Source organism: Chiloscyllium punctatum, chromosome 1 (genome assembly GCF_047496795.1).
Source record: "Chiloscyllium punctatum isolate Juve2018m chromosome 1, sChiPun1.3, whole genome shotgun sequence".
NCBI classification, from domain to species: Eukaryota; Metazoa; Chordata; class Chondrichthyes; order Orectolobiformes; family Hemiscylliidae; genus Chiloscyllium; species Chiloscyllium punctatum.
Genome location: NC_092739.1, coordinates 137,708,964 through 137,722,710, shown reverse-complemented (window position 1 = coordinate 137,722,710; position 13,747 = coordinate 137,708,964). Strand labels below are relative to the sequence as shown.

General features: G+C 39.8%; 1 protein-coding gene across 7 annotated transcripts in view; it reads left to right on the top strand.

Moving 5' to 3' along the window:
• The window catches only part of LOC140480423 (histone-lysine N-methyltransferase NSD2-like), a 154,789-nt gene extending 141,628 nt beyond the window's left edge, over positions 1 to 13,161 (top strand). For 5 of the 7 annotated variants that reach the window (XM_072575286.1, XM_072575275.1, XM_072575301.1 and 2 more), the window contains exons 23-24: positions 370 to 462; positions 9,662 to 13,161. In XM_072575286.1, coding sequence (XP_072431387.1) covers positions 370 to 462; positions 9,662 to 9,948 — 380 coding nt within the window. In that variant the 3' untranslated portion in view covers positions 9,949 to 13,161. The remainder of the gene's footprint in view (positions 1 to 369; positions 463 to 9,661) is intronic. The other 2 variants (XM_072575317.1, XM_072575309.1) reach the window with 1 other exon arrangement.
• Positions 13,162 to 13,747: the final 586 nt, after the last annotated feature.

Genomic DNA, 13,747 nt, shown 5'->3' with positions numbered 1-13,747 from the left:
CACCCACAGTGCTGCAAGGGAGGGAATTCCAGGATTTTGTTCCAGCAACAATGAAGGTGTATTTCCAAGTCATAATGGTATGTTACTCAGATGTAGTGTTCGCCTGCACCTGCTGCTATTGTTCTGTTAAGTGACCAGGATTTCAGGAGTGGGAGGTGCATTGGCAAATTGATACAGCACATTTTGAAGGTAATATTCACTAAACCTATGGTGGTGGAGAAAGTGAATGTTTAAGATGAGCATGGGGCACAGGTCAGACAGACTTTGTCATAAATGGTGTTGAGCTTCTTGAGTGTTGTTGGCACTCCATTTAGCAGGACAAGTGGAAGTATTCCATCTCACTCCTGATGTCTGCTTTGTATATGTTAGCAGGTTTTGGTAAACCAGAAGTGGAATCACTTATTACAGAAAATCCAGCCTTTGGCCTACTCTTGGAGCCGCAGTATTTAACAGGCTTATCCAGTTAAGTTTCTGTTCTCATGCTGTTGACTGTGGTGAATTCTGTGACTGTCGTGTAATTGATTGTCATGGGTGGTGGTTAGATTCTTGTTGAAGATGATCATTGGCTGGCACCTCTAAATGTGTCACATTCCTTATTGCACGTGATCACAGCCTGCTTTGTTATTTGAGGAGATGTGAACAGGACTGAACACTATATCCCACATGTAACCTCATGAGGGAAGGAAGATCATTGAATGATAGAGCTGTAGATAGTTAACGCTGGAACACTCCTGAGGATAACTGCAGCAGTGCCCTGGGACTCCAATCATTGGTCTCCAACAAGAACAGCCATCTTTCTTTGTACTCCAACCAGTGGAACATTTTTCTCAGTTTCATTGACTTCCATCTTACAAGACCTCCATGAGGCCCTATTAGGTCAAATGCTGCCTGACACCATGGGTTCTCATTCCCACCTTGCCTGCAGTACCAGATTAGCTTGGACAGAAGCACCGATACCTTAAGAACACAAGTCTTCAACATTACAACAAAGGTGGAATATAAATCTTTTGCTATTTTTCGTATCCTCAATCATTTTTAACATTGCATGTAGTGAATCACACTGGCAGAAGATTAGCATATGTGATGGACTCAGGGAAGCCAAGATGTATCATCCACTCAGCATTTCTGGTTGAGCATGATTAGAAAACTTTCAGACTTTTGCTGCTGTTCTGAGCTCTGCTGACATGGAGTGTGGTGATTGTTTCCTCCAGCCATTTAATTGACCCACTGCTATTCATCTTGAACATGACAGCATCCAGTGCTTTGATTTGTTCAGTTGGAATTGATGGCAATTCCAGTCATTTCACTGACCGTTAATGTTGAATATTGGAGCCATGTATTAACTAACTTTCAAAAATATGCCAACTTCAAAATAATTGTTTCTGCAGCCAAATTAAGGGCACAGTTCACAAGTTCAGAATTAGAGTTTCGGAGGCTTTTCTCACAGAATGGTGTCTGGACATAAAGTACTCCCCTGACAGCAATCATTTAAAAGGTGGGACATCTGAAGTAGATTCAAGGTTATAAGATGATAGCACTGCTCGATTCTTCTGTCCCTCCACACCCCCAACCCCAAAAGGGGATTACCTAAGAAACCAAGTGCTTAAATCGTTAGAAGATCAACAAGGTGAAGTTCAAGCTCATGAGAGAAGGACATAGGGCTGAATGGCTGTTGGTATTTCAAGCCGCCTTTCTTAAGAGTAGTCAACAATATTAAAGTAAATTCTTGTATCCAGCTGCATTTCAGATAAGGTCATAGGAGTGTTACCGGTATTTTAAAAAAGATGATTGAAAAAATGTTCTCACAGAGCAAACCAGAAGATTAAAATCTCTGTTGACCTTGGCTTGAAAGTAGAGAGTAGAATATATGAGATGGAGCACTTAAATAGGTGGCTGGAGACAGATGTTTATGTGCTTAGAATCCATACAGTGTGGAAACAGGTCATTCAGCACAACAAGTCCACACTGACCATCCAAAGAGCATCCCACCCTTACACATCCCCCTACCCCACCCCGTGACCCTGCATTTCTCATGCATGATGCATCTAACCTAACCATCTCTAAACGCTTTGGGTAATTTAGCACAGCCAATCCATCTAACTTGCACATCTTTGGACTGTGTGTGGAAACTGGCACACCCGGTAGAAACCCACGCAGACGTAGCGAAAATGTGCAAACTCCACACACACAGTTGCCCGAGGGTGAAATCGAACCCAGGTCCCTGGAGCTGTGAGGCAGCAGTGCTAACCACTGAGCCACTGTGCCACCTTCAGATTATTCTTTTATTCAGGAACAATAATAAAAAATGGAATGTAAAATAATTCGAATGAGACTGAATAATTCTCCATCTTCAAGTTGCTGTGTCTCAACCTAATGCATTAGTGCATTAGTTAATGTACCCTTTGTTTTGGGAGGTTAAATAACATAAATACGGTCTCAGAATGTTTCAGATTTTGAACTACTATTTAATCACTAAGATCATCTTATTCCTGATGAAGGGCTTTTGCCCGAAACATCGATTTCGCTGCTCGTTGGATGCTGCCTGAACTGCTTTGCTCTTCCAGCACCACTAATCCAGTATTTGGTTTTCAGCATCTGCAGTCATTGTTTTTACCATACGTATCCAAGGCATAGTTATGGAGAGGGACAAAACTGGTTCACGGTTTCAAGTTGTAAATTGGAGCAAGGTGGATTTTGATGGAATTAGACAGGAGTTTGCTGGGGTTGATTAGAGTGGTTTATTTGCAGGTAAGGGGACTTCTAGCAAGTGGGAGGTTTTTAAAAGTGAGGTTGCTAGAGTTCAAGGTCTATATATTCCTATGAGGTTGAAAGGCAGGGTTGACAGGAACAGATGACTAAAGAGATGGTAAGACTCTTATTGAGGCTTTAACCAGAAAGGAGGAGGAAGTATGACTTAGGTACCAGCAGCTAGGATCAAGGGAATGCCTGGACGTATATAGGGTAAACAGGAGTTTACTGAAGAAGGATATCAGGAGAGTGAAAAGAAGGCACAAGATTAGTCTTGACTGAGAATATTAGGGTTAATCCAAAGAGGTTCTTTAAGTATATTAAAGGAAATAGAATAACTAGAGAGAGAATAGAACTCCTCAAGGACCAAAATGGGCATGTATGTGTGGAGTGGCAGGAGTTGGGCTTGGTCCTCAATGAACATTTGTCCACTGTGTTTACTGTGGAGAAAGACATGAAGACTTGGGGAAGTTAGTGGTCATATCTTGGGGACAATCCATAATCACAGTAGAGCAGGTGTTGGATGTCTTAGCATGTATGAAGGTGGATTAATCTCCTGGTCCTGACCAGATATATCCAAGTATGCCACAAGAGGCAAGAGAAGAAATTGAGGGGGCCCTGGCTGATACTTTTGCATCATCGTTAGCAAAAGGTGAGGTCCCGGAAGACTAGAGGGGAACAAATGTTATGCCCTTATTCAAGAAGGGCTGCAGAGAAAAACTATAGGCTAGTAAGCCTAACATCTGTAGTAGGTCAGTTGCTTGAGAAGATTCTGAGAGATAGGAAAGACAGGGTCTGATTCGCACAGCCAATCCATCTAACTTGCATATCTTTGGACTGCATGGCTTTGTGTGTGGGAAATCATGCCTCACAAATTTTGTTAGGAGCTCTTTAATGAAGTGGGCAGGATGTGTAGTTGTAGTCTGTATGGATTTCAGTAAGGCCTTGATAAGGCTGCCATAGTAGGCTGCTCTGGAAGGTTAGATCGCACGGAATCTTGGGGGGAGCTGGCAAATTAGAAATACAATTGGCTTGATGGTAGGAAGCAAAAGGTAGTAGTGGAAGGATGCTTGTTGGACTGGAGGCCGTCCTAGTGGAGTGCTTCAGGGTTCAGTGCTGAGCTCATTGCTGTTTGTTATCTATATCAATGATTTGGATGTCAGTGTCCAAGGCATGACACTAAAATAGGCAATATCGTAGAGAGTGAGGAAGGTTATCAGAAATTCCAGCAGGACATTGATCAGCTGGGGAAATGGGCTGAGAAATGGCAAATGGAGTTTAATATAGATAAGTGGCATTTTGGTAGTCAAATCAAGGTAGGAGTTTCGCAGTGAATGGTAGGGCCTTAAGGAGTGTAGTGGAACAGGGGAATCTTGGATTTCAGGTGCATAGTTCCCTGAAAGTGGAGTCACAGGTAGACAGGGCAGTGAGGAAGGCTTTTGGCACACTGGCCTTCATCAATCAGGGCATTGAGAAAAGAAGTTGAGAGGTTATGTTGCAGTGATGTTGGTGTGGCCGCACTTGGTATTGTGTTCACTTTTGGTCACCTTGCTGTAGGAAGGATGTTATTAAACAGGAAAGAGTGCAGGCGAAATTTACAAGGATGTTGCCAGGACTCAACGGTCTGAGTTTATGAGTAAGGTTGGACAAGCTCGGACTTTTTTTCTTCACAGCATTGGAGACTGAGGAGGAATCTTTATACAAGTGTACAGGATCATGAGAGGCATGAATTGGGTGAATGCATTTTCCCAGGGTTGTGGAATCAAGGAGTAGAAAGCATCTGTTTAAGGTTAGAGGGGAAAGAATAAAAGGGAACTTGAGGGGCAATGTTTTAACACAAAGCATGATACGCACATGGAATGAGCTGCCAGCAGAAATGGTTGAGGCTGGTACATTAACAACATCTCAAAGGCATTTGGTCAGATCCATGGATAAGAAAAGTTAGAAGAACATGGGCTACATGCAGGGAAATGGGGTTATCATGGATGGCCATTTTGGTTGGCATGGGCCAAAGGGCCTATCTCTGCTGTAGGACTCTGAGTCTATAATTTAAACCTTTAAAAGAAAATCTCAGCTGCAAGGCGAGCAGAAGTAAGATGGAGTTCACTGTAATTTTCTGTCAATTAGTCATAAATGTTAAATCCAATGCATTCTGAAGTTCTGTCAGTATCAACTACTTTAAGTGCCTACAGAATTCCTAGACCTCAAATGAGAAGGATGAGAAAAATGTTTTGCTAGACTAATCTTTTGATTTCAGTATACTTTTTTGATTCCTGTAACTATGGAATCTTGCAGCTCAGGAGGTAATTTGCCTTTTGAGTCTGTGTCTTTTATTTTTGTAAGAGCCGTTAAACCGGTTCTACTCTCCTGCTGTCTCCTATTGATTTTTAAATGACTGCCAAGATTTTCACCTTCATTGCTCTATCTCCCTATTTAACTCTATATTAATCACTCTGTACATGAATCTAATTTGCCTTTCCTCTTTTGAATTTGTGACATCTTTTCTACTCCAGTTTATATTAATTCTTTAACTTTGCCTTTTCCACATCATTTTAATAATCTACGTAGGTATATTTGATCATCTTACAGATGTTTACTTGGGGTGTTATAAAGCTCTAAATGTCTCTCATCTTTCCTCATAACATAAATCTCCAAAACTATATCTTGCAACATTTCTTTGAATCTGGAAAGGTCCCAGCATATTACAAAACTGTAAATAGTCTCCAGCAAATCACAGCGCAAACTGGGAGAACAACATCTCATCTTCAGACTAGGCAGTTGCAACCTTCTGGACTTCATATTGAGTTCAACACTTTGAGGTTGTGATCCCACGCTGTTTCTTCCCTTTTTTTAGCTTGTTTCATTTTCTGTCACCATGTCCTGTCTTCCCCTACTCCAGTGGGACCATCTATTCTTTCCAGTTTGACATTTTGATACAATGTTCTGCCATTCTCATTCTGAACAATGCCCTTTCTTCCCCAGCTCTCCACCCCCACACTATTATATAAATGCTGTCCCCTCCATACTTCACATTAGCTCTGATGAAGAGTCATCCAGACTCAAAGTTAGCTTGCTCCCTGTCCATGGATGCTGCCTGATTGCTGTGATTTCCAGCACTTTTTGCTTTCTGTAAATATAACACCACTGTTCATGGAGGGAGATGGGAAGGAGACAACTTTAAGCCAATTAGCCTAATAACCATCACTATGAAAATACCAGATTCCATTATAAAGGAGATCTTAGTAAAATGAGAAGTCTTACGGCACACTGGTGGCATTCATATCTCAGGCTCAGAGTTGAAAAATCAATAACTCCGTTAGGACATGATGGTCACAGAAGTGCATTAATAATGTGGCCAAATGGGTTGATTATCAACTGGTAAAGCCTCCCAATATTCCTGATAACGGGAGGTAAGAGCAGGAGAGTTTCCTGATCAGCCGTTCTCCAGAGGCCAAAAGCAAGCCATCCACAATTGTGGACAAATCAAATTCAAGTCCAAGATCCACCCTCCCAGGGCAAGGTGCTTGAACAGACCGTGAGTCACTGAACATATAGAAGGCCTTGATGATGCCAGGTGGAGTCAACATGATTTTTGTGAAAGCTTAAATCCTTTGAGGATGTAACAGCAGGGTTGATTGAAGGCCAACCAATAGGTGTGACTCTATACATTTGGACTTCCAAAGGCATTCAATAAGGTGCTACGCAAAAAATTAATCGTAAGAGATAAGTTCATGGCGTTGGGCTAATAGATCATTGGAAATTGGCCAATCAGCAGGAAACAGTCAATGAGTCATTTTCAAGTTGCACATTAACTCATGCAGTTTACAGTGATCAGGACTGGGGCCTCAACTATTTGTAATCTATATTAACAACTGAGATGAGTAGACAGACTGTACTGTAGCCCGATTTACTGTTCACACAAAGCTAATTAGGAAAGCAAAGCGATGTAAGTGATCAAAATTTTGGCAGATGGAAAATACAGGGTCCATGTTAGAAAGAAGGATGGAAATGCAAAGTATTATAGCTTTGTGAAACTGCAGAATGCTGCAGTACTGAGGTTGAGGTCGGAGTGTCCTTGTACATGAATCATAAAAAAGCTGATCTGCAGCAATAGCAAGTAATTAAGAAGGCAGATGGAATGTTGGCCTTTATTACACGTACGAAAGTGGGAAAGTTGCTCCAACTGTGTAGGGTATCGGTGAAACTACATCTGGAACAATGTACAGTTTTGGTCTCCTTCCTTAGTGAAGGATATTCTTGCATTAGAAGTAGGTCAGAAGAGGTTCATTTGGTTAACTCTTGGGCAATGTTTCCCTGTGAGCTGCACTGCCATGCAACCATTGTGTCATTCCATGCTGACTCATCAACTTCTGGTTTCAGAAGTTGCTGCAGTGCACTTGTCAGAGTTCCATGTCCCAAAAAATAGTGTGGCTATTGATGCTCCAGGGATGAAGACATGGCTTTTGAGAAATAATTGAGCAATTTGGGCATGTACTCAATGAAATTTGGAAGATTAAAAGGTATTGTTATTAAACATATATAAGATTCTGAGGATCTTGACAAGGTAAAGGGAATGGGACAAGTTTAAAAATGAGGTATTTCCCAGCTAATACAAAAATAAAGAAATTCTTCTGGAAGATTATTGTTGTTTATAATTATTTTGCATGGAGAGTAGTGGAGGTTACACCATTGAACAAATTTGAGGCTGAATTAGGCAAACTTTTCATTGATTGAATCAAAGATTATTGGGAATGAAGGAAAGTGAGTGAAGGCATCAATCCATTTAGCCATGGTCATGTTGAATGGCTAAGCAGCTTGTTGGGCTGAATGGCCTATTTCTGTTCCTTATTCTAAGTTTTTGTGGGCAAAAGAACACTGTTCAGATATGCAACTCATTAAGGTGACAGCTCCGAAGAGGCTGTAGCATAATTCAGTCATTGGATTTGTAATCCATCGGCTCAGGCTGATATCCTAGCAACATTGATTCAAATCTCACCTTCATAGATGGTGAAATCTGAATTGTTAGCTAATCTGAATGCTACCAAGTAACAATTAATGATTGTCATTAAAACCCATCTAGTTCATTTTCCTTTATGGAAGAAAATGTGGTATGCTTATCTTGTCTGGCTTGAATGCGATTCCATACCTATGGTACTATTAACTGCCTTTTGCAGAACCGATGAGTTCAAGGGCAATTATTGGCACTATCTCCATGAACATTAACTTCTTCCATACTGCTCAGTAATAACAATGTGTACTATCTATAGGATGCACTGCAGAAAGTCACCAAAGATCATAATACAGCACCTTCCAAACCATAACCACTTCCACCTGGAAACACAAGGGCAGCAGATCCATGGGCACACCACCACCTGCAAGATCCCCTCCAAGCCACTCATCATCCTGACATGGAAATATATCTACGTTCCTTCACTGTTGCTGGGTCAAATTCCTGAAATTCCCTCCCTTAAGGGCATTATGGGTCAACATACAGCGTGTGGACTGCAGTGTTTCAAAATGGCAGCCCTCCACCTCAAGGGCAACTTGGGACAGGTAATAAATACTGGCCGGCCAACCAACCAGCACCACCAATTACCTATGAGCGAGTGATTTTTTTTTTAAAAAAACAGTGATTTAGAGATGGGCATCAAGTTCCAACCCACATTCTATTCAAGCATAAAGAATATTCTTTCTTTTGATCAGCCATCAGCTCTTCTCCACATTTTCTTCAATCACTTGACTATTGCTTGGTCTCCCAATAATAAGAAATGGACATGCTATTTAATGAACCTGACACACATTGGCCATGGCTACTTTTGCTGTTTTGCTATTATACTGTTTTGTCAGTATACTTCAGCATGCTTGCAAAATTATTGACAGCTGCTCTGCCTTGTTTGGACTTGTTGAGCACTAAGTTTACCCAGATGCCTAAGTCTCCTTCAGCTTTATCTTTTGCTCTTTCAACGTCATTAATGGAGTAGTTTTCCTGTTCTTACTTCTCAGCTGCGGTAACTTCAGACATTGACGCCCTCTCACACCACCCAGTAAATGCAGTACCATGGATTGGATGTTATTGTCTGTTTTTCTAAGGAAATTTCTTATCCATAGCAAAGGAATTCATGGATATCCACCACTTTGCACTTAGCATTCCGTGATAAACTTTTATCTGGTACCTGGTACAATAAAATACTTGCCATAGAATCCTCCCTTTCTGAATCCACTTTTCTCACGGTATATGGACTTAACAGTTGCTCCATTATTTTAGATTTTACGGTTGAACACTCAAGTGCCTGTGGTTGCCTGAGTTTTAATTTTCCTCTTTTAAACATGAGCATTATATGGTCCAGTTTTCATACAGTTAGTACCTTTCCAATGTCTAGCTTTTCCTGATATTGTGCACACTTCAATCTCTTATAGGGTCTCCTTTAGCATTCCTGGAGGAATATTACGGAAATGTAATGCTGTATTGTCCTTGTATCCTTTCAGGCGTGCAATTCATTTACAGGAAGGTTTTTTTTCCCTGATAACTCTGTTTATCAATGAAAGGCAGGTTGTTCACTCGCCAGATGTTGTATGGCATTCCTCCTCTGTTTCAGACCTGTTTTGTTTTCTTTTGGTGGTTCTTCCCCATTTGGCAAACTTCTTGTTGGAGTTCTAAAATAATTCTTATCAGTTCTACAGCAGCAGCAGTACTTTTCTGTTAGACAGATTCATGTTTCATTCTCTTCAAAAGATATTATGTTGTAAAAGCATTTTTCTTGGCAGTAAATCTTTGATTCAGCTTTGAAATTGTCTATATAGTGCAGGATGGATATTCAAGTGTACTTGAGTTATTTAAACATGATCGAAATACACTTAGCGAGAAATTTGCTCTGTTGCACCATTACTAATTTATAATTTATTGTTGTTTCAGGAAAATGGGAGTGCCCTTGGCACCACTGTGATGTGTGTGGGAAACCCTCTGTAGTTTTTTGTCAATTCTGCCCCAACTCCTTCTGCAAGGATCACGAGGAAGGAACAATGTTCAGGTCCACAACTGATGGACGTGCTTGCTGCTGCGAACATGACCACTGCAACATGGCAGATCCTCTGGAACGATGCAAAAACCTGGAGACCAATCCTTCTCTGAATGAGACAGTGAAGTTAGAGTCCAAGAATCCCAAAACCAGCAATCATATGCCAGTTGAAAAAGCACAGTGAATTATTTGAACTGTAGACACTATTGGAGATTGAATGTTGATTGATGAATACTATCACAGGCACTCCACACAACTTGTCATACAAAGAACTGTTTGCAGGGAAAGGCACTCTTGATTCGGCTGAGCCATCTCCAGCAGTTCTTAACTGCATCTGCACTGATAATTCAAGACACTGACTCCAGGATTCACGCATATCCAGGACAGCAAAACTACACAGCATTATATCAACACTGGGAATCTTTGAAACTGTCCCTCCTATGAAATATTGAAAGTAGGAGGTAGATTTAAAAGACCAAATTACAAAATGGGATTGAAAGTAGAAAAAATAGCATTTATCAGTGATTAAAAGTGTTAGAAATATGATACTGAAAAAAATGACACTATTAGTTGCTCTTCATTGTGTTTGTATGCCTTAGTGTAGTTTACATTAATAGTTCAGTATCTTTTGTAACTCTGCTGGTCTTTATTGCAGTGCATAGATAATCATTCGTTCAATGTTTTAAAATACCTTCTCTTCAGGGCTGTTTGAACTGTTTAGTGTGTGGCTGCAGGGATTGAAACTGTATTACTGTAACCAGTAAATGCAGCAATTTGTGGGTATTTTACTGGAAAAACTCTGGTCAGGCAAGTTTTATTTAAACCAATTGTAATAGTAACAAATTATGTTTAATCAGTTATGTCCCAAACTGTGAACCATGTTCACCTCAATTGAAAATAATTTAGATTGGTGTTTGTTTTTGGTTTCTGTTTTGTTCATCCATTGGAGATTCTCAGAGCTTTCTCAGATTTTGTCATTGCAAGATCCTATGAGAAGGAAACAAACTGTTTATAGATCATTGTGTTACGTTCTTTAAACTCTGCTCACAGAGTTCAGCCTCCACTTTTCTTAACTTCTGTACTGTGTATTCCCATACTACTTTTGTTGCTCTGTCAAGGGTCCAAGAGTAGCCAGTATGCAGCAGAAAAGCTACCAAATTTATTAGTGTTAAACGTCAACAAACCAGTTTGTTGGTACATTTTTACAATTATATTTATCGATTATATATTGTCCACAACATTACCTTTGCCTTCATTTGACAGGCATGGCTGCCAGCTTGAGAATTCCTCTTGGGATGACAAATGGGATTCAATGGCAAGTTGCAAGATGAAAATAATGTGTTTCATCTCACTGACTCGATACACTATTCCACTCTTGCTGTCACATTGCATTATCGCTTATGTCAGTGTGTACTATTCTGTAAAACTTTTATTTGAATTCACTGGATGAAGTTTGGAACATACGCAATTCAGATTCACTGAGCACAAAATGTCAATTGCCAAAACTAGAACTGAAGATTCACTACTGTCAATTCATGTAATCTGTTGTATTAGGGAGCATAACGTCTCCCTTCTGCAGTGTCTGCCGAGACTATCAAGAAGTTGATCAATCCAGTGCAACATTCCAAGGTTGAACAGTGTCTCTGCCACCTATCTAGATTATTTTGTTGCTTGGGTCTCTACTAGTGAAATTGTTTTCCATCTGCTAGTGCAGTTATTTTTCTTAAAATATCAAGCCAGTCAAAAAGTGGTCATAAGTTGATAACTGGCTTTTGATTTCAATTCCATTGTGCACTTTGTAGCCAACCACCTTGATTGGTTTCATTATCCACCCCAATGGAAATACTCAGGATGGTGTTCTGCTTTCCTGGATTGTTGTGAGAGGTACTGTTATGTTAACAATTTTGTGTACTTGTAATACAGTTAGTTTTAGTGCAGAAATAATTGTATTTGTGAAAAATATGTTTATACTTGCAGCGTGAAGCGACTAATAGTGATTGGAGAACTGTGGGCGACTGAATTAAGTGCTGCATGCATTAGTCAGCTCAAAGTAATAGTGTTTAGAGTTTACCCCTAAAGAGAAAAAGCAGGATCCTGAATTGAAGATAATTTTGAATTTTCAAGATAAGGATAGACTGAATAGGATATTTGAGAGGAGCTTTTCAAATTTTTGCCTCCAGTTTTAAGCGAATTGTTGCCAGTACAATTACAGGGAATCCATTAGTTTTGGAATAAAAACATCCAAGTAGCTCCTTTTGTACAACATTGGTCTTAGCAGTGTTATGATTTTCACATCCAGAAGCAAATTACAGTTAGTCTTCAAGCCAACATTTCCTCACATCTTGGCCAGGCTACCAGATTCTTTGAATCTGAAGACATAACTGTTTATGCAAACCTAAGCTGACACTGAGAATGTACTTCCTATCAGATAACATTTGTTGTTGATGACTCAAATATAACTATATTTCAGACTATTCATAGATATTGGGCAGAAAATTTATGCTAAGCTAAATCATGATGATATGTTGAATAACTACAGTATGATTTTGCTCAGGATTTAAAAATGGCCTCTGACTGAGTTTAGTCCATAAGCACTTGTGTTTGCAGTAACTTCAGTTTGATCAGTGAAAATACTTTTGTTCTTGTGAAGTTAAAGGGTAAATTTTCAGAGAAGTGTTATGAACTCAAGCTTATTTAAAGCAGACATTCGCATCTTGCATTGCAAACCAATTTGCAAGCCTAAAACAGGTGTCAGGGCCACGAGATAAGTAAATGAGGTCTAACGACTGTTTCAAATCCTCTTGCACAAATTGGACAGCAGTGAACAAGATACAAAATAGACTTTACCAGTTTAGGTTTCTTCAACTGCTAAGTAAAGATGATTTCCCTCAGAAAGTTTATCTGAAGGCAGGAATAAGAGTCCCATTTGGGAGTCCTTCCTGCTTGCACAGTGCCAATTCTTAATCTGATGTGCCCAGATGAGTTTCACCCCCTTAAAAGATTTTATGGGTGAAATTGATCTTTACCAGAAGTGTAAAACATGTTCAGGTCATCGGCCACTGTGAAAAGATAAGTTCTGAGCTCTGACTATTGTACTGAACAGACCAAATTTCACCCATGATGTTTAACATGTTTGAACTTAGCCTAGTGTTGAAATTGATGTTCAATGAGATTTTATTTGAACTTCACTTGATTCAGATAAGCTTGAATATATACTATAATTTCTTTAAACTGGTTTATAAATGTCTAAATCTAGGCAACAACTAAGTGTCTTGAGTTCATGGTCTTATTGATGGGACATTACATTACTGAAGCTGCTGTATGCTTTTCTTTCCACTGTGCACCTCAACAAGATTTTATTTTTTGAAATTTTGTATTAAAAACTTGCTTACCTAGATTTGCAGCCCATCATTTAAATGTTGACGTTACTTTTGTGGCTGAGAGCAACCTCAACCATAAAGGTGTGCCTCCCCAGATATTGGTATTAGATTGTCTCTACTTTTAATAAATGGTCAGGGTTTGTTGATATGGACATATTTCAAAATCTGCACACCAAGAAATGCAATAAGTAGCGAGGATTCTAATTGACTTCAGAATGCTATACTGACAGGTGGGATAAGTTTCCAAAAGGTAATTAGTAGGTGCTACACAACAAGGGCATGTGGAGTCAGAGGTGGGTAAAGGATGAGTTAATGAGCACGAAGCAAAAGGAATAATTTTCCAAATTGGCAGGCTGTGATTATTGGAGTGGCATATCTCAGCTATTTACAGACTAAAGCCATAATTGGTAGAGGCAGACAGATATGTATCTGGGTTTGCTGAGCATACAAAGCTTAGCGGGAATATAAACTAAGGATGACCAGGGGTTACAATAGAGCAGTGAGTGGGCAACATATTGTGTGACAATTGGACGACATTATGGGAAAATGTGAGGTTATTCACTTTAGTCACAAAAAAGGAAAGCAGAGTATTTTTAAAATATG